Below are 24,389 nucleotides of genomic sequence, written 5' to 3' on the forward strand. Positions count from 1 at the left end.
ATGAAAGTTGTTTTTTTGGAGTTTTTTACATGTTCTTGTGGCATTTTTCTCATAGTGGAGGACATTTATAAATGAAATGACGCTTAAATTTGTACTTCCGAGTTTTTCTACATTTAAGTTGTTGTGAATCAGGAGCAGACAAAAAAATGTTGTTGGAAAAAGCTTGTAGCTGTGACGAAGAAGTTAATACAGCAAGCCACAGTCTCCCTGCTCCGCTCCATTCTGATGCGTCCACTGTCAGACACACAGATCCATGAACGTCTTTGTTTTCCTCGTCTGAGCTGAAATCTGGATCTAAACTGGACGGCTGGATAGCTCTGATATTGCTCGCCGTTTTTGTGCACAGGTAATGTTAGTTTGGGGGTGTGAGGGGCTGTAAGCTAGCGGGAGGGAGTGTGAACACATCAATGCTGGAATGTGGGAGCAGGCTTACTGTGTGCCAATGGTCCCGTCCTCAACTCATAGGTGAATTTGTGCCGCTTTGCAGAAACTATGTCCCAGAAAACGCCACAAGTTTTTTTTTTTTTTTTTTTTTTTGGCTAAAAACGCCAAAATTGTAATTCAAAGACCACTGGAAAAACTTTGAAAATAAATCAGAGTGGAACTTTAAATACTTTTTAAAGATTTTCAGTCTCAGTATTAATTTCCTCTTGTGAAAATCCACAAAACTCTACAAATGATTTACTGTTTAGGCTAACATATTTATGGTAAACATTACGTTTTCTGAAACGTAATGTTTACCTTTGCTAATATCTCTAACTTTACATATCGGCAAAGGGACTTTTTTTTTTTAAATAAAAAACCCTGTAAAGAATGTGCTCAAAATCTACATAGCTGAATTAAAAATACATGAAGAGCAAAATAAAAGATTACACTTACTGAATATGCTTGATGTGAAAATAATGAAATTCAATACAGAAGTAAAGCTGATCTACAAGCTAAATGTTAACAAATAAGAAGGGGAAGTAAGCTGGCATGGAAGGACCCGTACTGCTGGGAACCAGCTCTGCTTTATGCATGTGCCAAAGTTAAGATTATATATTGTGTTAGATTGAATTAATTTAAAACTGAAACACCTCTGTATTATTGAGAAAATAACTTAAAGGGCCAATATCATGCTATTCTTAAGCCTTTTATAGTAAGCAGTATCCATGTATATGATGAGATAATACCCTTGGCACACACATGTCCTTATTTCTTCTCAAGAAACATTAGTAATTGATGAAAAGAAAATGTAAAGGTTGTACCGTTTTGTCTGACTGTACCTAATATTAACAAGGGTAGTCCCTTGTATTGCTGCCCCCTGGAGGCTTGTCTCTGCATGGCAGTGCATGGCCCTTCTCCATAAACCTGTCTGACTACCAGCGTGCAGAAAAATAACTTTTGTCCCCTGACTGTCCCTCAGGTCCCACAGAGGGGACGGCCGGCACCCCACCATCTGCAGGGAGGAAGAGTTTGATGAAGACCGCTTTTCTGGCGAATATTACAGCGGGGAGGAGTTTTATGAGCATGATAGTATGCTGTCAGGGGACAGGTAGTTGTCTGTCTTTTGTCCTCGATTCTGTCAGAAAATGCACCAGATGTTCTATTTTTTTACATCATAAAACAGCAGACTTGTAATCTAAAAAAATGTTTTTTCCATGCTTTGCACTGAGTCAGCAAGCCCTGCGTTTATTTGGATTCTCAGGTATCAGAACAGCGACACAGAGTACGAGACTCCCAAAGGCTACCATCACCCGGACAGTTACTATGACGACGATGAGCAGCCTCTGTACCACGACTCACGGCGGTCACCCAAGAGAAGGCTGCTTCCTGCCACACCTCAGGGTACCTTCATGCCGGTTTCTTTGAGCTGCACAGCATTCAGTGTGAAAACAAAAAGACATCAAAGCATCAAACTGTCCACTAGGGGGCATCAGCTTTCAGCCATGATTAGGGTAGAGTCCTGAGATGACTCTTAAAATGACTCAAAGCAAACTCATTTAGGAAAAAACTCAATCAAAACTAAAAAACATAAACAAATCAAAAGTTAAGCTTTTGAATATATCTACATTCATAACAAGCTTATTCCACAATTATACCTGAAAAGGTTTGATGACAATGTTCTGAACATTCTTAGGTGTTCAGACCTTTTCAAAGCTGATGTTTCCATTTGGTTAGTGGAAGGAAAAGGCTTACCTCTTTTGCCTCCTAATAGGTACATGTTTTCTAATCTCTACATACCATCTTGGTCTCATGTGTTTAATGGTTTGTTTCCTTTCCAGGTCACAGAAGGCCGTCCTTCAACTTTGAGTGTCTGCGCAGACAAAGTAGCAAGGATGAGCTTCCACATCAGCGTACAGCTTTACCACTGCACCTTATGCAGCATCAGGTACTCCGGCACGCTCTCTTTTGGATGGAACTCATTTCATCATTTTTACAAATGTCCGATTTGTTTTTCCTGACCCCAGGTCATGGCTGTAGCAGGCCTTGACTCCAGCAGAGCCCACCGCCTCTCCCCGACCCGCTCCACCCGCTCGTGGGCCACACCCCCGGCCACTCCAGCCAGTAAAGACCAGTCACCATATTACACGCCCCTCATCCGTGTGGACCGCCCTCAGAGGGACAGTGTTTCAGGCAGCCAAGTGTCTGTGCGCAAGAGTTCTTGGTACACGGATGACCCAGAGTTTTCCCAGAGGGCGTATTCACCTGTTCACCTGCAGGTGCCGCCTGAGTACCACAACCAGTACCACCAGAAGAGAGGCAGTGCAACCAGCCTGGTGGAGGCCGTGGGTTTCAGCTTATTTCTGTTTCATTCTGCACTCACGTTGTTCTTTAAAAGTATGCATCAACACACTTTCCTTCACATTTTGTTGTGCAGGTTTTGATATCGGAGGGCCTTGGGAGATACGCTAGAGATCCCAATTTTGTCGCCGCCACCAAGCATGAGATCGCTGATGCGTGTGAGATGACGATAGACGAGATGGAGAGTGCAGCCAGCCACCTACTGAACGGAGGGATGGCCCCCGGCATGAACGGGGTCAACGTGTTCCCCTTCCTAACTCAGAGAGACTACGAAGTGCAGGACGCCGGAGCCAACTACAGTGACGAGGATCCGGAAACAGAACCTAGAGCTCCTTACGAGGAGGACCTGGCAGATGAGATGATCTGCATCACAACTTTATAGCACTGGCTTGATAAATCTCCTGATAAGATTAGAATCTTGATAGAATAGGTATTGATTTGAAAAAATCATTGTGAAAACTACAAAAAAAAAAAATGAAATGCATCTGTCTGACCAAAAGAAGTGCCTTTACTGTGAAAGGAAAAGGCATACTGATGAGAGACAAAAGCAGCTGTAGTCCTGTTCTTCTAATCGCTCAACACCTGCCAGGAAAGAAGGTCAAAGCAAAGCGACTGAGCACACACGGACTGAGTGGACCCTCCCTCCAACGTCTTGACCTGGAGGTGACACTCAGGTTCGGCTTGCAGCCAGTTGGAAGCGAGGACATTTGGACTGACTGGACCAACGGGCGGGCGGGCGGGCGAGCGGCGGTGTGAGAGACTCTGAAGGGCGGGTGTCTTAGGGTGATGACAATCAGATTAGTGATGTCATTACCTCCGTCACTTTATTAGGATTTGGCATATCATGCAAGTTTTCAATGCAAGCATATAGAGGCATATCTTTTCACGTAGTTGTTAGAGACATGTAACGGCTTCGAAGTTAGAGCAAGGAGGCTAAAGCTAAGAGAAAATGTGTGGAGTACCAGTAGAGCTGGACCAGATTATGCAGGAACTAACTGTCCCACTAACTGTATAGAGTCGCAACAAAAGCATTTGTCAGAAATGCACTAGCAGACAGGTTATCCTGACATTTTAAAATAGCCTGATTAATATTTCTTAGCTGATAGACTTTAAATTGTATTATATAAGAAGAAAAAACTTTGTAAAGAGATATTTTATATTTTGCAATTGCGTATTATTTAAAAGGTCAGCAATATGAACCCTTGTGACTCCTGAGGTAGAGTTCAGAGATATTTATTTGCCTTTATTTTTTGTTGATATGCACACTTTCCTTTGCCTGCACAGGTTTGGCTTTTGTGACACATTTGCACACACACAAAAAAAAACCCACACACACAAACAATGAGATAGCTTAGAAATGCATGCCAGAGAGCAGACGCATGAGCAGACGCGGACATGGTTTAAACTCAAGCTTCCAGCACCGAACCTTTACTCCGGTTTTTTTTGCATACTTTGTTCAGGGCATGCACCAAAATCCAGAATCCAAAACTCATCGAGCTTCACCAGGGCTGCTTTTTTGTTGCTGTTGTTTTCTTTGTGTTTTTTTGTTTGGTTTTATTTGTGACATTTTAAACATTTTCTGAGGTCCCTTTTGAAATGCTGTTTTTTTTTTTTTTTTTTTTTTTTTGCTGCTGAAGCTAAAATGAGGGATTGATGTAGGCAGAGATACGGCTGTTTATTTCCCAATGTTTCTTCATGACACTGACACACTCTTTTTTTGGGGGGGAGTCCATCTTTTAACAGCTTCTATTTACTGTGTCAGAGCTTGATGACAAACTTCCAAAAGTCAGAAAAAGTCCCACTAGTTGAAGGACAGAGGATGTCCTCTAGTCAGGATGCTGGAGAGGCAAAGCAATATTTAACCCCCCCCCCCCCCCCACCCCCCCCAACAATCCCCTGCATCTCCTTTTCTCTCAGCCTGCCTGGTTCTTGCATACAGAATACCTCGCTAAGTGATCGTAAAAACATATCATTCCTCAGATTATCAGATTGCACTTTGTAGTCTTTAAAAGGCAGGATTGAGTTTTCTTTTGGGTTTTTTTAGCGTGAAGGCAAAAAAAACAAAACAAGAAAGGAGCAACTAAATAATTCTTTATCAGTATTTATCATTCATTAGCCCACTTCATAAAGAATGAAGTGGTTAAAATGAGCATTTCCATAGAAAGTTAAATTTCCACACAGGATATTTCAGTCTTTCATGGTGTTTGATTTGTTTTGTTTTTTTAGGCAAGTGCGTCCTGCACTCTATTTCAACCGAATACTGTCATGAAAATGTAGGTTTTCCACTTTGTGTGCACATTGAAAGGGCTCTTTGAATCGTTTGTGAGTAAAAAAAAAAAAAAAAGCATTCTCCTCCTTTTTGATAACTGTCATAAAAGGACTGATGCACATAAAAGGCACATTGTACTACACGTAGCAATTACAGTACAAAGATATGCATTATTTTGTAAAACACTTGTGTTGAACTAAAGATAAGAAGAACTTACTTTTACCTCATGTCAGGGATTCCTGAGAAAATAAAACAACAATTAGGTTCAGTCTATACCCATGGTATCTAAATATTAGCACATAGCTGTTTGTCTTTGCACAAGTACATGTCTAGTGCTTTTGTTTCTCCTTTTTCTAAACAAATTTGTGTATTAAGGTGAGACGATTTTGTACTTTTTGTGAACGTGCATATAGTTCAGTGGAATCTGTATCTGTCAATAACACCTCATCCTCCAATGCTGGGAATGATGGGTAAAAAAAATATTTTCAAGGTGCACTTTTCTTTGTTACACAGGTGGGAAAACAGTGAACTGGAAAAAGATGCGTTTACAAAGAAACACACTCATTTAAATGTTTCTATCAGTTCTCACCTCCTTATGATTATAAATGCTATGTTAACTATTAGTGTGCAGAAAGATGTTTTAAAAAGAAAATATTGTAAAATATGTACAAACATATAGAAAGAACCTTGATAATGTTCTCTACTTGAACGTTCTCCCTAAGTCATATTGTCTCTCAGTAGCAAATGCTTTAATATATAATCAACCATCAAACTTTTGTATCTATACATTTTTTTTGTATTTTTTATTTTATTTCATTTGGCCTTGACTTTCTTTAAATCAACACTTATATTTGTTTTTTATTAATCATCATCAAATAAATTTAATTAATAACTTTGAATGAATAACTTTTCTTCTTTGTCTTCTACCAGATCAAATAATTTATAGATTTTAACCTGCCTGCATTTTGTTTCTTTTTTTAAATGAAGAACACACTGAAGGCAAAACCCAAATCACTTTATTTCCATATGTTGAGCAGCTTTCAGCTGGGAGACACTTTGTTAGTGATCTCAATGGTGGTGGTGGTCTCTGACGCCTCGTCCTCATCCCGGGGCTCCCTCCCACAGAGCAGGAAGGGAACGGCATACCTGCGAAACTAAAGTTCAAAAAAGAGACGACAGATTCTCAGCAGCTGTCCGAGAAATCAACAAACAGCTGTCAGGACAGGCGTCGTGTTCATGCAAAGGTTACAGCACCTGATTGTTGAGATAGATATAGATAACAGGATTGTACACGGTGCTGCTTTTGGCCATGTACACGGGCACCGTGCCCACCAGAGGATGGATCTTTATGTCCGGGCTGTACACCACCAGCAGGGCCAGGATGGTGTAAGGGAGCCACGCCACCAGGAATGTCAGGACCATCAGAACCACCATGGAGGCCACCTTCATCTCCCCTTTGGCCACTGCGCCCCCCTCCACACAAGTCATCCTGGAAACCTGGGAAAAAGTGTCACGGCTAAAAGTGCATAAAGGAGACCTGTGATTGAGGCCAACACAATAATATAAAAATCTATAGTCATCGTGATATCAGCCTGTACGACACGCGTATCACAAAAGACAGCATGGACTGCAGTAAGTGGTTACCCTAAATGTTTACTAACACATGGCAACTCAAAGCATTTAAATAATTAAATGGACCCCTTAATGCATTTGACCAATCAAATGGAGCCCCGTCATGTTAGATGCCTGCCTCCTCTGTAGACGCGGGTCAATTGAAGTATATTTGGTTGAACGCTATAAAGCATTTTTCACAAACATATCTTTTTCGTTATTGTGCTGTTTTCACTTTTTTTTATGGTCAACTTTGATCATTTCTTTCTTTCTTTATTTTTTGCCAATTATTCATTCACAATTCTTTTTCCTTCAGCAATATATCCTCTGGAAATGCAGCTCCTTCTAGTTTGAGTTACTGTTATTAATGACAGTTATTCGAATGAAGCTGTCGCAGTGAAATGAAGGGTTTTGTTGTTTTTGTTTTTTGTTCATGTGTCGCATGTCATATCGTCAGGGCAATTTTGATCACTAATATCACTTAGCGCAACTTGTCATTTTGTGCAGCCCTACTGTCATTAAAATCATTTAAAAGTAGATTTTTTTCTGGTTTTTTTTTAGCATCGGTGAAAAGTAAAAACCTACCGGTATTTCAACTTTAGATTATTGTTAAAATATTAGAAGCATATAGCGGATGAATTTTGTGATCTAACACCTCTGTTACATTCAGTAAATATGTAATAATATCTTATTTAGTTTTGTTTTCTGATGGCATTTGTTGATTTTTTTATAACACATGTTTTCCAAATGATAATTTTGTAGTAAGATGGACAGTCTCAAATGGATTTAAATGTCCTCACTGTTCATCGTCTTACCTGGTGTAAAGTCCACATCAGTTTTGTGTAGGAGCCCACAATCAAGGCAAACGGAACCGCAAAGCACACCGCAAAGTAAGCCAGGATGTAGGACACATTGCTGGGATCTTTGCTGTGCCAGTCTGGCGCGCAAGATGTCCCAACCCCCTCCAGCTCATACCTTCCCCATCCCAACAACGGAGGAACGTTCCAGGTAAGGGACCACAGCCAGGACAGCACGATGCCTCCAACGGCATGCTTCTTTTGGAAAGTCATCTGTCCCAAAGGCTTGCACACCACAAACATCCTCTCGACTGCTATCAAAGCAACTGTGCACAGGGATGTGATGCCTGCAGAAAGGAAAAGCATTCATTGAGGCTCATGGAAAATTCTGTCACTCTGCTTTTTTTATCCAGCATTCTAATATTTCAGTTTCATCAAAGTAAAAATACTTAACTGACTTCCTAAAACCCTAAACATTGATTCCACAGAAAAACTATCCCGAGCATTTGCTAGAAGTATTTAGCCAGAATGAACTGTTACAGAAATATTAGTTCTCTTTTCACTCACCACACAAGGACACCGCAAAGCCCTCCATCACACAGCCTGTTCTGCCCAGGGAGAAGTACCCCAGGGCATTGTTGACCACGGACAGCACTCCTCCAGTCATGGCTGTCCCCAGATCAGCCACAGCCATGTTCACTAAAGCGTAGTTGAGCGGCTGCCTCAGCTGCTTGTGCATGAGGGACACAATGATCACTGTAGCGTTGAGTACGATGGCAGGAATGGTAAAAATGGCCATGATGATGGCCAGAATGATAAATCCAGTGCGTGAAAGAGGGGGCTCCTTCTCTGGACCTACATAGAAAGAAGCGTTGGGTAAAAGCTGGAAGGGCTGCATTGGCGCAAAGCCGAACAAAAAGCTGAAAGAACTGCAGTGTCCTCTCGGGCCGAGCTGCTGGATGCAAGACTACTCCCTTCTTGAGGCAGAGCACTCAGACTAAATGCCCGGAATAAATCCTTTTGATCTGGACTTAGCATGGAGTAATTCCTCCAAATGATCATCCCTGATCTTTCACCTTTTGATTGATTACAAAAGGACTCATCAGGTATCAAAGTGGGGAAGTTGTTTGCAAAACTCTGCAGAAAAAGGTGAATTCTCAGAATATAATAAATGTTAAAAGAAGCACAAATTACATTTAAACTAGATTTTTTTGTCCTTATTTTTCTTCTCTCACAACCACTTTGCTTCCCTTTCCTCCTGCTGTTGCACAAGGCGGGGTCAGAGGAGGTGAACTATGGACCGAGTCAAGCCAGGTCACGTCATTCAAGGTGCAAATCCTCAAAACCCCTTGATCTTTTGTATTGTTTCATTAGGAAGAATAATTTGTAAAGCAGCATAGATAGTTAGAGAGAGAGATTTTTGGATGGTTTTTTTTGTTTGTTTCAGTCAAAACTCAAGAATGAAACATAAACACAATAACTGGTAGTTAAAGCAAAGTTACTCAACCTTCTTCTAACGGTTTTATTTTTGCTCAAAATAAGCAAATATTGTTGTGAATAACTCTACGCAGCTCCCTGCCTGTAACCCCACCTCTCTCTGTCATGTGAGTCAACCAACCACAGTGTTTTTACAACTGCTTATGCAATCATGGGAACCCAAATTCCACATCAAAGCCAAACGTTCACATATTTGAATCTATTTAAACGTTTTTTAACACAATGATAAACAATTAGAAGTGTAGCATCTGCATAAAAAGTTATAAAAAAAACTAGTTGTCATATTTTAATTCACATGATGAAAATATATTTGAAAAAAATGTTAGAAAGCGATGTATTTTAGATCCCATCTCTTCCGAGTTTCAGAGGAAGTGATTCCTGTTTTTAATGTTCCGTACATTATCTATTGAGAGAACCTTTAAATCTGTGTCTCAGGTTTGAATTGAGTAATCCGTATGTTGCAGAAGTAAGGCGAGGTTAAGCCTGCAGACTTAACAGCAGAGAATGAAAAGAGGTGTCCGATGTTTCACCTTCTAAGAGGTTTACATCCAATCAAGTCAAGACACAGATAAATGTTGGATAAAGGTTTGACAGGGTCGGGATTTAACACCGTCTGCTCCTGATTACACAAGTACAGCAAAACAAAACGTTTGAAGAAATTTCCACACATCATCCAAAGGATGAAAGTGACCAATGATGCAGGATGTTAAGTTTCTGCGTCTTCACTGCTGTCTGCAACACAAAGTAAATGAAAGCTTTGTTCTGGGACTCTGCAATCCAGCGTAAAGGGGAGATTGCTGTGCAACCCTTGTGCTGTCCTAGGCTCTTTAACGAAACACAACGCAAAAACAACGTAAAATGAAGGAAAATATTTTTGGAAAACGTGCAAAAAGTGCAATCTTTTAGCAAGAAGACCTGTCAGCTAACGCTAAATCACTCCAATCAACTTTTGGTCTGTTTCTGAGCTATCTTACTGCAATCTGTGAACTGAGCTATCTGTTTCCAGGCTCTCTCACAGCCCCTCCCGCCTAACATTAGCAGTGCAGCAAAAATGGCAGCAATATCAGATCTATCCATCCGTCCAGTTCGGATCCAGATTCCAGCTTAGACCAAAACAAAGACGTTCATGGACCTATTTGTCTGCAGGTGGATGATCAGAAAGGGGCGGAGCAGGGAGCTTGTGGCCCCACCCAGCGTATCTACATCACAAAAACAATCTTTTTCAAGGAGGATTTTTTTCTTCTGCTGCTGATTCACAACAAATTCAATGGAGAAATATTTGGAAATGCAATTTTGGGCCTAATTTTCGTTAAGTCCTCATCAGAAAACCATGAAAAACACCAAAAACGCAATTTTCATCAGAGTGGGTCTGCAGAAACTACAACTTGTTTCCACAATTACAAAGAGGATGTCTGACATCTCTTACTCAAGAACTGCCCAAAGTATTTCATTCATTAAAAGTAAAACAGCAAAATAATGTGATCTGTGTTTAATTTCAAAGAGGTTGAAACAGCAGCAGGAACATTTAAAGTATGGGAATAAAAATACAATAAACCTTTCATTTGTACTGTTACTTTACTATTTCAGGGTGTGCCATCAATTTGTGAAAAACATCCAAATGTGTTAGTCTGCCATGACTGAGTAACACATAAACAAATCTGACATGCAGGTTGTTGGACTTTTGTTCTATTAGTTTAGGCTAAACCAGGGTCTTCTTTCCAAGTGAGATGATAAATCTTAAATACGGTCAGTTTTTATGGTTCTCTGACCTGAGAGGAATTATGATAAAACTCCTCATCAGGAATCTCAAAGCTGCTGTTTTCCTTTTTGCTTATTTTAGAAAGATGTTACCAAAAACACATAATATCCAGGATTGGAACAAAAAAAATCAGATCTCACCGTTCGTGTCCCTGTGAGTCTGGATGAGCTCCTCAGATGAAACTCATTCTTTTCCCTCATTTGAGCAGCAATTCAATGAAAAGGGGTCTTTGCACCCAGCTACTCAAAAGAAGATTCATATTTCATAAAGTTGCAACAAATTGCTGTAATTGTGGGGTTTATTTTAAATGAAAATAAAGAACCAACAGCAGCAGCAACTTTGTTGAGGCTTGGTTTGCTCAAGGACACTTCGGCAGCCCAACAGATGCAGTTTGTTATCAGCAACAGCCGCGATAAAAGCAAAGAATGTATGGACAGAGAGCTGCTTTTATTTAGTGTTTTTGAGTTAATTAAAGCTTCCTGGCTGCGCGCAGGCCGCCGGTCAGGAGGACAGGGCTGGATGATATTGTCCGTCATCCGGCGCAGGCGCCTTATCGGCCTGTCCCAGGCTCTCCAGGACGCTCAACTTTGATATACGACGCAATTACTAAACTAATAAAAGCCTCAAGTCGAAACACGGTTCCTGTTGAGGTGATGGTGTCACGGAAGGAGGTGGTAGAGGCGAGCCGCTTCAACCCACCTTGACATCATCATCGACCCCTGTGATGCGTTCACAGCGCAGGGCGACGGGGACATCTTCCGGTGTGACTGAACAGAGGGACGCTGTCCCTACATGATGCGTTCGGCTCCTCTTCCAGGCTCTGCAGCACAACAATCCCGGGAAAAAAAGCCCCTCTCACTATGACGTCATCGAGCCAAATGATTAATTAGGCTATTAGAGTTCAGCCAATCGCGGATTAATGCGCAAACTTAATGAAAGTTTCTTCTCTCTGCCGCTGAAGTGTTTCCGTCTTTGTTGGAGCGATTTGTCAACATCCTCTCTGCCTCTGTGTGTGTCATTACAGCTGCGGAAGCCTTCATCACATATCTGCAGCCTCATTATCTCCCACAGAGCCATCTTCTGTCGGTGATCTGGAGGCTATGGAATTTCAAACAAAACGTGCTTGACTGTGGCCATGAAGCATTCTTTATTTCTATTCATCTGCACTTTTATACAGGTTGGAATTGTTTCTAAAATAGCACATAATAAACCTTAAACAGTGTCAGTTTACAATCATGCAGCAGGGTAAAATTGTCACTCTCATGCGTTGTGAATACATTTGCGCATTGTGCAAAATAAGTCGCAGGAGCCCTGCAATCTCCAAAATAATGTTTTTTGTAAAAAAAAAAAAAAAAAGGGGGGGGGGGGGGGGGGCTCCCTGATTCCTGCAGCCGAACATGTGGTGTTCAGGGGTGGCGGTGGAAAGGAAAGGATGGAGGGCTGTGCTCCCTCATCCTCTCCCTCCTCTCTCTGTTACGCGCAGGCAGATACAGTGGGAGACGTGCTGGCAGCCGCAGCAGCTGGAGAAGTTCCACCAGGGTTTGAGCGCTCCTCGGGATTTTACTGTGCAGACATTTTCTGAGCTGAAGATGCGGGGGGACAGGAGCAGCATCAGCATCCTTCTGCTCTCCGTCGGATTCTTGAATCTGGCCAACGTGGCGGGGTCCCAGCAAGGGATTCCTCTCTCAGTGTAAGTCCGAATGAAGTCAAACTTCATTTCTTCATTGTTCTGCTGCAAATGTAGAAGCAGGGAAATCGGACGATGGGAAATATCCCTTTTAGGCACCATCAGGCATGTTTCAGAGACTTGATGATATGAATAATAGCACATGTTACTCAGTGTAACTTTAATAGTTTTGAAATGCAGCAGAAACGGAGGGAACAGCTAAGCACTTTTTTGTTGTTTACTGCTGCATCTGTGTCTGTTTTACCTCACTGAGCATATTTTCAACCAAAAACATGTTTCTGTTTCTCTTTATTAGCAACAGATTTGACCCAATTGGGAATATGCAACTTTTAATTTTAACCAAATTGTTTTATTCCCTGTTTACTGCAATAAATGATAATCATAATAATGATAATAAAACATAAAGTGAGAACAATTACATGAACACCTTTATTTTCTCAAACTTTTCTGAAAAGCCACCAATCTACCAGTAAAAAGACACCATGCGGTCCAGAACAGGCTCATGTGTAAGTCTGATGATTCAAAAACGAAATTTATTTCCTTTCAAACATTTTTGTTTCTTTTAAAACATTGCATAATTTACACAAGCCGTGAAACAAAAGAGTTCTGAATAAGATGTGAACTTTTATTTGACAGCAAAAATCTTTTGATTGTGTTCGTATGTCTTCCAGTATTTCTGTGCATAAATGAATGTTTTTCATCATTCAGTCAAACACAAATTGGATAAAACGATAGAGTTTCACTGACAGTTTTACATGTTGTGCCACACAGAGATTTCATTCATAGAAGCTTTTGCTGGTGAAAACAAAACATAAATGTTTTTTTTTTTTCTTATTATTGCTTAGTTTGAATGCATCTTTGTTTTCAACTAATAGTGCTTTTGCTCTGTTACCTCCTCTTTGTCAGTGTGAAGCTTTGGGCCTCTGCATTTGGTGGGGAAATTAAATCCATCTCTGCAAAATTTTCTGGATCCCAGCTCCTGCAAAAGGTACAGGTCTCACGTTTAGACTTCCCTGGTCACAAATGTTAGTTCCCTTTGTCTGATGCTTCCTGCTCGCGTGTGCTGTAACGCTGAATTCCTTCTCTAATGGTTGAAGAGACATTTGTGCACCTCAGCGGAATGCTGAGGCATTATTTTAGAGGCTCAGGTGTGTTTGGCACAGACAAGTGTGTGTGTGTGTGTGTGTGTGTGTGTGTAGGTGTGTGGGTGTGTGTGTGTGTGTGTATGTGTAGGTGTGTGTTTGCACTTGATGCGGCCCATTAACCACAGAGCTGATACCTCTCTCATTGCATCTCTCCAGCAAACTCTCTGGAGTCAAGAGCTCCAACCTCTGAATATGAATGCAACAAAGGGACAAATTGAATAAATGCGGTCAGGTTAGATAACTCACGTGTGTGTGAGGGGTGAGATAGGATGAACAGGGAAGTCAGAGAAGGAGAGATAATCCAGACCTATCCATACGTGATGGCAGAGGTGGGCTCTCCGGTTTAAGAGGATGCTGGCAGTGAACTCAGGGGGGTGAAATGTCTGTTCCCCTTAAAGTGGAGGAGCAAGAGGCTGTAAAGTGAACAGCTGGAGCCGCTTGAACCGTAGAACTGTGAAGCACAGATAGCACACACCGAAATCTACGTGCAAGCATCCGTCTTTTTTTTTACCAGTTCTCAAATCTCTTTATGTTGTACCTATAAGCTTTCAAGAAAAGCTTTCATTGGGAACTTTATTTACTCAAAATGTTTGGCTTCCTCACTGCAATTTTACAACATCCATGTTGATCTGAATATTCTTGTTTGTCTTATTTCGTCACAAATGATGTAGTCTAATAGCATACAAAACGCAAAAAAAACACATAGACTTGAATAAAAGCAGCACAGAAGCTAATGAAATGTGTTTGGTAATTATTTTTTCATTGTTCTATGTTCCTTTTAAATGGTGGCCCGTTTTTGAAGAACATGCTGCTTTGAGGTGTTTAGCGCACCCATTTCTGATTTACAAAAAAAACAACCATTTCCTTCCTTTTTAGCCATGTTTAAAACTATTTAAATTGCATTAATGTTTCTTTATTTTGCAAGCTTCTTATGCTTTACATTTAGCAGTGTGCTCATCATTCTTGCAGAGATTTACACTCAGACACAAGTTGGAGTGGGACCTTTACTAAATACATAGTTTTATTTGGTTAAAGATGAGAGGGAATTATTAAAAACAAAAATGGCAGACAATATTCCCATGATTTAGAAGAATATATCACACCTTACAGCTAACACGAATTCCTTAAGTCCGTTAGAAGACAGAACTGTTTGGTTTCACTGCAGAACAAGAAGGGATTATAGCTTTTTTCTGATCCAAAAATAGTCTTTTTTCAAAGAAAAAATGTCAAATTAGCCTCAAGCTTTCGTTGCCATTTTTATTGATCATTGAAAATGTTATTTGAAAGGATTTTTGGATGATTTGAAACCAGATTGTGCTGTCTGGTAAAGCGGATCGAGATGTTTCAATAAACACAGAGACACACCAAACAATGATGTGACACTTCAGACTTCAGCTACGGACAGGCGCTTTCAAGAACGTACGTTTAGCCCCCAATGTTCACACTGGACAAGCAGGGAGGGCCTATTTCTTTTCTCTTTTTTGCTACTGTTTACTAGCACATTTCTGCCACCTACAGTTGGAAGAGGCGTGGTGCGAAATGTCAAAGCGGTGTAAATCTTGTGAATCTTGCGCCAGTCTTTTCATTTCAAAGCAATATTCTGATACATGAAAGACTCTGTGTCGTATGCTGGAACTCCAACCGGGCATAAAATGCAATTATTCATTCCTGGAGGACAGGAAAAAACAGTCGTGCCCTGAACACTGTGGTGAACCTACGGATCAAAAGAACAATGCAATGACAACTTTCAGAGCATAGAGATGCACATTACAGCTAAAAGAGTGCAGATTCCACCATACAGACGTCCTGAAAGGCCTTTCAATGATGAAGGATTGCTTCTGCCATCTTGCACACAAAAACTGTCTGAGCAAAATTCATTTTGACAGGTAAAGCACCAAATCTACCACTTCAAGAAGTATCACAACCTCATTTGAGTAAATAACCGCGCCAGCATTTGGTCTGACCCCCTGAGAATTGGGGCACTGCATTGTAGTTCCCTCCATGAAAGTGTCTCTGCTTGCAGGAAGCTTGTGGATGTTCCAGTTCTCTGGATAATTGTGAAGATTCCTCAGTGACAACAGATACTTTCATCCTGAGATAATCAGCGACTTTCATGAATCCTTTTGGTTTGGTTTGTTTTAGGAGCTGTGGTCCATCACAGCACCCCGTCCGGGGACCAACTCCAGCTCTGAGAGCAGCCCGTCCATCAAAGGCAACACCAGGATTAATTCCAGAATTTTGGCTGCTTGTCCTGGATTGTGGGAGGAAGGTGCATCTGTCAGAGGAGGTCCTCGCAAATATGGAGAAAGTGTTCAAACTGCATTCAGAAAGAGGCTCAAGGCGCAGAGTCCAGGTCTATCCTGCCCTGAGGTAACAACCACCTTTATATGAGACTAAACTGCAGGTAGAGCAAATATGTCACCATATAATGGGTTTTGTCCTTTTTACAATCCGACCCACAAACGTGTCCATTATTTCATGTAAGCACTTTGCTCATGCTCCTGTGTGCGGACTAGCTATGCTGAGCCAGCCAGCACAGAGCAGTGAGCCGTGAGGAAACTGACGGGTCGTTAGGGCTTCGTCATTAAGGATGATCATTAGTTGCTTTCATGGTGATTTTTCTTGATTTCACTCTGATTTCTGTAAAATGTGGAAAGACTGAGGCTCCTCAGGCCCACAGCCCCCTGCACTGGTCATTACTCTGATCAATAATCATGATCAGAGCGTTTGATGGATGGAGCTTAACCCCTGCTTGATGGTTTCGGGGCTGGGGAGGCGGGGCGGTGGGGGTCTGGGCCGGGACATTGGGACTCGGGGTGCTGGGGCAAGGAGGACAGGCGTGAAATGAACTGTTCTGCTCCACTGCAACTCCACACACTTTCTTTCAGTAGGTAATTTGTCGCCTCATGTAGTAGTGTGTGTGTTTCTTTGTGCGCATCCTGTCCAGAAAACGAGGACGGGATTTGAATGAGTGCCACAAACCTTTTGTGGCCAGAGCTTGGTTTATCGTCGGCGTGGATGACCGGGGAGAGGATCGAGGGGTATTATTTTGTGTGCGTGCGTGTTGGTGCCCGGGAGGTGTGGAATTATGTAACGTCATATTCCTCTGAGCGCTGGGGGGCTTTGTTCTGTCTCTGGAGGTCCAGAGTATCCAGCAGAATCAGCATTATGTGAGGTTTACTTCATTACCCAGAGCTGCCCAAGCTTGTCACGTTATTATCTTTCTCCTGTGCTTTGACTCCTTTTCAATTACCCTCTTTCCATGCACAGCCTCCCCATCCAGCCCCGCCCCCACCGCGGCCACCCAACATGACCGTCTCCAGCCAATCCAGCACAGAGAAGCACAGCATGTGCAGCCAATAACTGAGACCAGATCAGGACTATCAGTCATTCTGTGCTGCAGCAAAGATTTTATCAGCCGCTCATCTGAGGCTGGCTGCCTGTATCTCGTCAGCCAACATGTGAAGCCTTATAAGCCTTGTTTAACAATTCCCTGTCGCTCAGGGAGGTGTGTGGGGGTGGGGGGGTTGCAGAGGTGATGATCCAGTGTGCACAAAGAAGAGATGATTGTCTCATTGATCGCCTGTCTTGTCTTATTCAGTGAACAATTAAAGCGCAGGTGATCTCTGTAAGTTCCAGTTGTGGCGTGAGTTAATGTGAAAGCTTTCTCTTTGGACATTTTCAGAAACGTAAAGAACTTGTAAAGTCAGTCAAAGTGGAGGAGATCGATGGTGTGAAACTGGTGAAAAATCTGGCCGTGAAGATGGAGGAAATGTTCCGGAAAAAGGCGGAGGCCACGAGGGTATGTTCAGAGGAAGATCCCATGTTTTATTGGCTTATTTTGGTGTGTGTAGAGTGTGCACATGTTGGGCTTAATGGTTACTTTATGTTTGCTTGATCAGAGCCAATTAACCAAATTAGATTTTTTACTGGAAAAAGCAAAATGATACATAAAAGTGCTGTATAATTTCAAAGTTCGGCAGTAATGGAAAAAAAATCCAATCAGTGAATTAAAGAATTGAAACATAATGACGATTCCTTTTAACAATGCTTTTGAACAATCCAATTTTATCCAATCCTCTGAACTAAAATAGATCCAGATCATCTTTATCCAAACTTCCAGCAGTGAGTCTCAGAAAGAAATTCCTGCTACTGAACAGATCCATTCACATTTTAGTTTCCTAAAGTTTAGTCCACTGTTGTTTTCCCACATCCAAAGAATCCAAAGAGAACATTCTTAGAACATTCTAGACACTGGATGGTCACATGACTTCATTCAAAGTCTATCCACACATTGGACTGGAATGATGGAATGATCCGTGTTGTGATGTCATCACGTGTTGTCTGCTATGATGCACTTGATCGTTTCTACATTACAGTAAAATAAACCTACCGTGTCTCAATCCAAATGGTATTTTCCAATACTGATAATCGATTTCTTTCATTTTGAAACTAATGGTATAGGTCTATTTGATTGACAACTTGCCTCAGACAGATCAATATGGTTGGATTAAGTTAGTTAATCTTTAGTTGACACACTAGAATGTTAGTTGTTATTGTGTGAAGATGGATGAAATCAAAATGATTTGTTTTATTTGTAGATTTTTTGAAGAAAAGTATAAAATAAAGTTATTTTAATTATTTATTGTTGTCTTAAACAGTTTAGCTCGTGCTGGTTTGCGGCGCCTTCCGTCCGTGAAACCCGGGTTCGACTCCAGGCTGCTCCCTGTTCCCTTCTCTACCTCTGCCGGTTCCAAGCCCGGTTAGAGAAGGTTGCGTCAGGAAGGGCATCCGGCGTAAAACATTGCCAAATTTACCATGCGACTTGTTCGCTGTGGCGACCCCTGATGGGAGAAGCCGAAAGTGGAAGAAGATTGTTGTCTTAAACATGAACAAAGTTGGATTGTGCGAAGGATTTGTGAGGGAAAAAACACGAGTAGTGAATAAAAAGCATTGTTTAGTAAACTAAATTGTTGCTGCTTTTTATAAAACAAACCTTTTTTTTATGCGTCAACATCATATTAAAATACTGTGATGGAGTAAAAAAAGTATTTTTAGAAGTAACTACAAGTGGGAACCACGCATCTTTTGTGTGAAGAGGTAATCCCTGAAACGACACGATCAAAACAACTCAAACGCGCGCTTTAACGCATCTCCGTGACTGTGCGCGCGCACTGAGCCCGCTCACCTGTCAGCGGGAAATCAAGTCTGACACGCCGCTGACTGATACCCAGAGACCCAAACACCACTGACTCCATTCACTTCCTTTTAATTAGAAACGGTTGAGATGAAAACAATTCTCGTTCACTCTCTGTTCCACTGGAGCATGAGAGACTTCTGTTTTTGATCAGACCATCCTGGAAGATGTTTTATGAAACATGAAGTCGTGACATTGAGCGTCCATCAATCCCCGCTACAGTTCCGTCATTAGCTCTAATTAATGTGTCATTTGAAGGAGTCAGTCATCCCACGGAGCCTCGGCGCGCTGCAGGGTCTGATCCTGACAGCCGCCGCCTCTCTGCGCCCTCCGCGCTCGTAATCATTGTTAAAGAACACCTCTGCGGGGACTGCTGGGGGACGATAACGTTTATCTTCCTGCAGATAATCCCACGTGAGCGATAAATCATAACAAGGAAGAGTTCCAAATACATTTAAAGAAAAGATAACATGGTTATTTTTAGTACAAAGTACGTTTGAGAGTGTTTAGTAATGATAGATTTCAAAAGGCGCAGTGGCTCCAGGAGTTGAGACGGACTGAGTCCTCTGGAAACAGGCCTCCACTGCAGCATCCTTTCCACATCGGAAAAGTGTTCCATCCAGCGCAGGAAGCTCTCTGCTGACGACACAACATCTCGAAATGAGCTCAATTGAATTTGGCCACCACGGCCCAGCGGTTGTGTTTACGCAGCACTTATTTTTGACACATTTGACAGATGTTAATTACTTCCTCGGCTCCAAAGGCGAAAGTGATTTCAGCTCCGTTTAACTGAAAAAAAGCATTTTTTTCTCTCTCCATGAGGGTGGTAAAAATCCTGCGCCAACCTCCACCCAAACATTTAACACCATTTTTGTGGCATATACGCCACATAACCTCTGCAGGAATAATTGGTTTTCAAGACATCCTTTGCATTACTAAATTTAATTAACTTGAATAAAAATAAAAATAAATAACCGTTTTAAACGTCGCCTGCAATGCGCAAAATAAAATGTAAAAAAAAAGCAAATATCTTCTGTGAAACGCATCCCAGTTCAGGAAACATGTGGTGCATTGCTTCAAAGTGGATTTTACAGAGTATTTGTCTTTGACGGACTATACAAAATATTGTTAACCAGCGTTTTCCTTCCTCCAGCGGCTGGTGGAGGCAGCAGAAGAAGCTCACCGACAACACGAGGAAAATCCCGACCTGCAGGTGAGCCATGGAAGAAAGGGGGGGGGGGGGGTGCAGAGGCTACAAGGTGAACGCGGGTAAAAGGCACTTGAAGTTTTTAATTGTGCTGTCAGCGCGTTGATACATGCGTTTTGCTGATATTGAACGTCCCACACGATGAAGGCTGCGCTACTAGAGGATCATAAGTCACCTTAACTGGAGAAAGTGCATTTAAATAACGCAGTTGGTGCTGAATTGTGTGCAGCTTGCAGGTGGATGACACTTTTTTTTTAAGCTGAGATTTTTTGCATCCTTTCTCATATTTTTCTGCAACTGAAAGTAAAATAAAGACGAAATTGAAAAGTCTTTAGTTGCTTTTTTTGCTTTCCTTCATGGAATGTGCTTCAGTCACTGCGGATTTCCAGCCCCCTGCGTGTCTCTACCGGCGGAATGCAGGATTCCAGCTCTGCGTCTTTCTGCGCGCTGGACAAAGATAAATGGACGGGTTTTGTGAGGAGCGTTGACTCACTTACATGGCTCTTGATTGGAAACCCACTGGAGCAACATAAAACAGAAAGCACTTTGCGCTTAATAGAAGCATTTACATCATGCGAATCCTTTTGGTTTCCTTGTTTTGTGTCCATTTCTTTGTTGCGCAAACAGACGCGCGTGAAACAATAACGTGTATATCTTATTTATTTGAAGAGAAAAGGGCTTTTTCTTTGTCTGTTTTAGAGCAAACCAGACACTTGGAGAGTTTCCAATTTGTGACAATAACATTGCAAGAAAGCGTTCAAATCAGGTGAATCACAGGCCTGCAGTATCCAGGATTTTATTGTTTTTTAAGAGCCTGTCTCAATGCAAAATTCTTCAATTAAACGTTATTTGAACATTTAAAAGGTAAATTTCATTTAAGTCGAACATAAGTAAAATTGCATACAAAGTTCTTTCATAATTTGAATTATTATACATTTATTAAGTCTATATTAATTAGATTTCACAAAACATTTGGTCAAAATATTGATTAAAACATTTATTTTTTTTAGAGTTTAATTAGTATACAATTAATGCATGACAACAAGATTTTTTTCATTTCAATTTACATGTCGTATTCCATTTTATTAGGGCAAGTTCAACATCAACCTGTGATAATGGGCAGTCATTGCTCCTTGTGGCGTCATTTAGTGAATCTGGGCTCCTCTGCTGCACATTTTTCACATTTCAGTAACCACAGCCGGCGAAGCCAGCTGCTCTTATCTCTGCTGCTTCCTGCAGGACAGTCTGAAGCTTTGCTCCGACCTGAGTCCACTCAGCACTTTCAGGGTCTGAGAGTTCACTTATCAAACTGTGTCCTAAAGCTTAACTTCAATGAAACCACAACACAAAAACTCATTTAAAATATTATAGTACTTCCTATTTTCTACTCCTTTTTTTGGGAATGAAGGAAACTGCAGAGTAAGAACTTTTCATAAACATTTCGTTTTTACCTGTTAAGATCGTTTTTATTGCTCATTTTTACCTATATTATTGTATTCCTTTGCCATGTTTATATACACTATAATTCTCATCTATGTTTATGTTGCATTTCAGTTTTTAGGGAGAAAAATTAAACACCTTTCCAGGGACTAGATGAAAAATAGCCTTTAGGTTAACTTTGGTACATTTACAGAAATGCTTTTTATGTGCAACGTCCCTGTCGAATAAACCAATAAATAAATAAGTAAAGCATCTTTTCTAACAATAATTTACACAAAAATATCTTTGTATTTTTACAAAAAGTTTAGTCTTTTATATGAGTTAAAGATGTTTGCATGTTTTAGAGAAAAAAAAACTAATATTTTGGATTGATCCTATTACTTACTCCCCAAAAAATTTGAATGAAAGTGTATTTTGTTATGTTTGTATATGTTTTTGCTGACGCCACAATCAGATAAAGTTATAAGTAAACTCTTGTAAAAATTTAGAAAATTTGCTAATGAAATAAAAGATGAGCAGGGATATTTGATCTAAATGAGAACAAACCAAAGCGTTAAGCATAAAAGCCCAATCAGCTGACTGAATCCATCTGCAGCACAGCAGGGGGGGGAGAAGGGTTGAATGTGAATAACCACAGGACGCGGGGGCCCAGGTTTCAGGCCCCGGCAGCCTGTGATGGAGGACAGAGCTCTGCAGCACGGCCTCCTGCCACTGCAGCACTGAGAGTCAGTCAGCTGTCTCGGGAGCCGCAGTGTCCCGCGGCCTGCTCTACGGCTAAAACGCCGGTGGTTAACGCACATCTCTACAGCACTCAGGTTCTGCTGAGTCTGCAACTTTCTCTCCCCCTCCACAGCTCCCGCCCCACCCGCCCTCCTTGCCGCAGCTCGTCACAGAGCTGCTCAGGCGTGGGATGAGCTGTCAGGGGCTGCTTGATGGTGATGCCCGCTCAGTCCCCCCTGAGAGTGATGCTGGGGAGTCCATCAGCCGTCTCTTCCTCCCCCTCTCCCCCCCTCCATCTCCCTCTCTCTCTCAGTAAAAATATTAAGGACTGGAGGCCACGGAGAGGCCGCTAAGACAGGATGAGTTAGTCCTTCTTCTTCAGCAGCAGACAGTGAAGGACAGGGCAGGCAAACTATTAGGAGCTCAAAGTGTTTTACTTGAGTTAAACTTCCTCAAATGAATCCCAAGTCTTAACATTTATCCTAAAAATGGATTAAAAAAACAACAACAAATGAGCCATTTTGTCTGAAATTGAAACACTTTACCAGCATTTGCAGTCATGTTCTGTAAATGTGTGTCTGCAAATACTTGGAATCTGTTTTGGTGTATTTACATTTTTACTCTTGTTTGTCCCTTAAATATTTTCGTAGCTTTACTTTGTTTTAGGTCTTTCATTAGAATAAAGCTGAGCAGAAAAAGAAAATGTACACCAAATTCCTGTCAAAGCTCATGTGTCCAGAAGAAACACAAAGCAAACCAGTCTCATAAAACCACAGACAATGACGTCATGTTATATTTTAGGAAGAAAAAAAAAGTTTCATTGCAAATGAAAGATCTAATTCTTTTCAAAGTTTGGCTCCTTTCAGGAGGTTCTTAGTTTTTTTAGAAGCTCATTTTAAAATGGATTTCATCCTGATGTTGTTAGGAACCAGATTTTGTCCACCTTCATTGAACAGATGTGAAAGCTTTAGAAACGTTACGTGGACCAAATAGTGAACTGTTGTCTGCCCGAAAACACTGTGTTCACTTGCAAGTGAACCCTGGGACAGTTCACTATACTCTGAATGCTAATGGCCTATAAAGCAATAAGACAGAACCTTGGCCTTACAGATAAAATAAAAGGGGCACCACGATAGTCTGTAGATGAAAAGAGTGTTTCAAAATGAACGCTATTAAGAAACCAAATTTAATTGGAGCAATGGAACGATGTATTAGATTTGGATGTGTAATTGTTATATTTTAATCTGTCAAACAAAAGAAATTAAGACAAACAAAAGACAAAAGAGAGATACATCTATACATAGAAATATCAAACTTAAGATGGTAAGTCCTGATTTGGTTGGAAAATAAAAATATTAAAAATAAAAGAAGACATGCAAATACACAGACAAATGTCAAAGATGTTATTATAATTACTCTTAAGCATCAATAGACATTAATTGCTTGTAAAGGAGTGGGAGGAAGCACATTTAAATAAAAACACATCCCTACACTTTACTTAACTATTTTCCTTTTTTTTTCTTTACATGTTTATTGTATTTCTCTTCGTACTTTTAATTAAAGACATAACATTATTCCAGAAATCCTTAACATAACCCATGACAAGAGTCAGAATGGAGTGCTTTATATTGGCATCAGAAAAAATATTACAACATTCGAGAGATTATTATGACTTATCACAGAACCAGTATCAAAATGAAGGGCTTGTAACAAAGCGGAGTGCTTAATGATTATGATCAGTAAAGAATATTGCATTATTATTATCATTGATACATTTTTAGCTATAATTTTACAATAGTTTTGAACATAGTCTTGCGCTAATGTACGAATGACACTTTTATTCCAGAAAAACATTTTGAACAATTGCTATTATCACTTCTATTCTTCATGTCATTCAGTTCTGTTCACACATTTATAATGGATTTTATGGAACAACCAGCAATTCTATCTGCAGCAGTGTCAAGCACTTCTAATACAAAAAGCAGAGTTGATAGAATTTGGCATAGCCCACCAGTTTGAACTAAGTCTGTAAATTCCCTTTTTCCCTAGTGCTATCTTGTGGGGTCATCTAGACCAGTGGTCCCCAACCCCCGGGCCGTGGACCGGTACCGGTCCGTGGGTCATTTGGTACCGGGCCGCACAGAAATAATAAATAACATACTTCACTTCCGGTTTATTTATATCTGAATCTGAAAGATGTTTTATTTTGAAAAATTGCCCGATTCTCTGTCACATCCGTCTATGTCACCATTAACGCGGGCAAAGACGCTCTTCTC

The 24,389-nt window shown here is 41.0% G+C and overlaps 3 protein-coding genes across 16 annotated transcripts in view; 2 read left to right on the top strand and 1 right to left on the bottom strand.

Moving 5' to 3' along the window:
- The window catches only part of cacna1da (calcium channel, voltage-dependent, L type, alpha 1D subunit, a), a 73,267-nt gene extending 67,315 nt beyond the window's left edge, over positions 1-5,952 (top strand). For 12 of the 13 annotated variants that reach the window (XM_023954780.2, XM_078946946.1, XM_023954782.2 and 9 more), the window contains 5 exons: positions 1,406-1,534; positions 1,688-1,827; positions 2,265-2,371; positions 2,451-2,768; positions 2,861-5,952. In XM_023954780.2, the coding sequence (XP_023810548.1) occupies positions 1,406-1,534; positions 1,688-1,827; positions 2,265-2,371; positions 2,451-2,768; positions 2,861-3,166 (1,000 nt within the window). In that variant the 3' untranslated portion in view covers positions 3,167-5,952. The remainder of the gene's footprint in view (positions 1-1,405; positions 1,535-1,687; positions 1,828-2,264; positions 2,372-2,450; positions 2,769-2,860) is intronic. The other variant, XM_023954786.2, reaches the window with a different exon arrangement.
- Positions 5,884-11,549, bottom strand: parapinopsina (parapinopsin a). 2 transcript variants are annotated; one of them, XM_020703079.3, is made up of 5 exons: positions 11,417-11,549; positions 8,029-8,316; positions 7,480-7,808; positions 6,308-6,550; positions 5,884-6,207 (listed from the first exon to the last, which is right to left on the bottom strand). In XM_020703079.3, exons 2-5 carry the CDS (start codon positions 8,258-8,260, stop codon positions 6,094-6,096), a joined length of 918 nt encoding a protein of 305 aa, XP_020558738.1. In that variant the 5' UTR covers positions 8,261-8,316; positions 11,417-11,549; the 3' UTR covers positions 5,884-6,093. The 2 variants fall into 2 exon arrangements, with proteins under 2 accessions (XP_020558738.1, XP_004068632.3); XM_004068584.5 differs by lacking the exon at positions 11,417-11,549 and having other exon boundaries at positions 8,029-8,502.
- Positions 11,550-12,094: 545 nt separating this feature from the next.
- The window catches only part of LOC101158014 (voltage-dependent calcium channel subunit alpha-2/delta-3), a 40,580-nt gene continuing 28,285 nt past the window's right edge, over positions 12,095-24,389 (top strand). The window contains exons 1-5 of the mRNA XM_023954788.2: positions 12,095-12,407; positions 13,311-13,392; positions 15,692-15,919; positions 17,235-17,351; positions 19,900-19,959. Of these exons, the coding sequence (XP_023810556.2) occupies positions 12,115-12,407; positions 13,311-13,392; positions 15,692-15,919; positions 17,235-17,351; positions 19,900-19,959 (780 nt within the window). The 5' untranslated portion in view covers positions 12,095-12,114. The remainder of the gene's footprint in view (positions 12,408-13,310; positions 13,393-15,691; positions 15,920-17,234; positions 17,352-19,899; positions 19,960-24,389) is intronic.

The sequence above is a fragment of the Oryzias latipes genome, chromosome 5 (assembly GCF_053564925.1).
Source record: "Oryzias latipes strain Hd-rR chromosome 5, Olatipes_Hd-rR_3.1".
NCBI classification, from domain to species: domain Eukaryota; kingdom Metazoa; phylum Chordata; class Actinopteri; order Beloniformes; family Adrianichthyidae; genus Oryzias; species Oryzias latipes.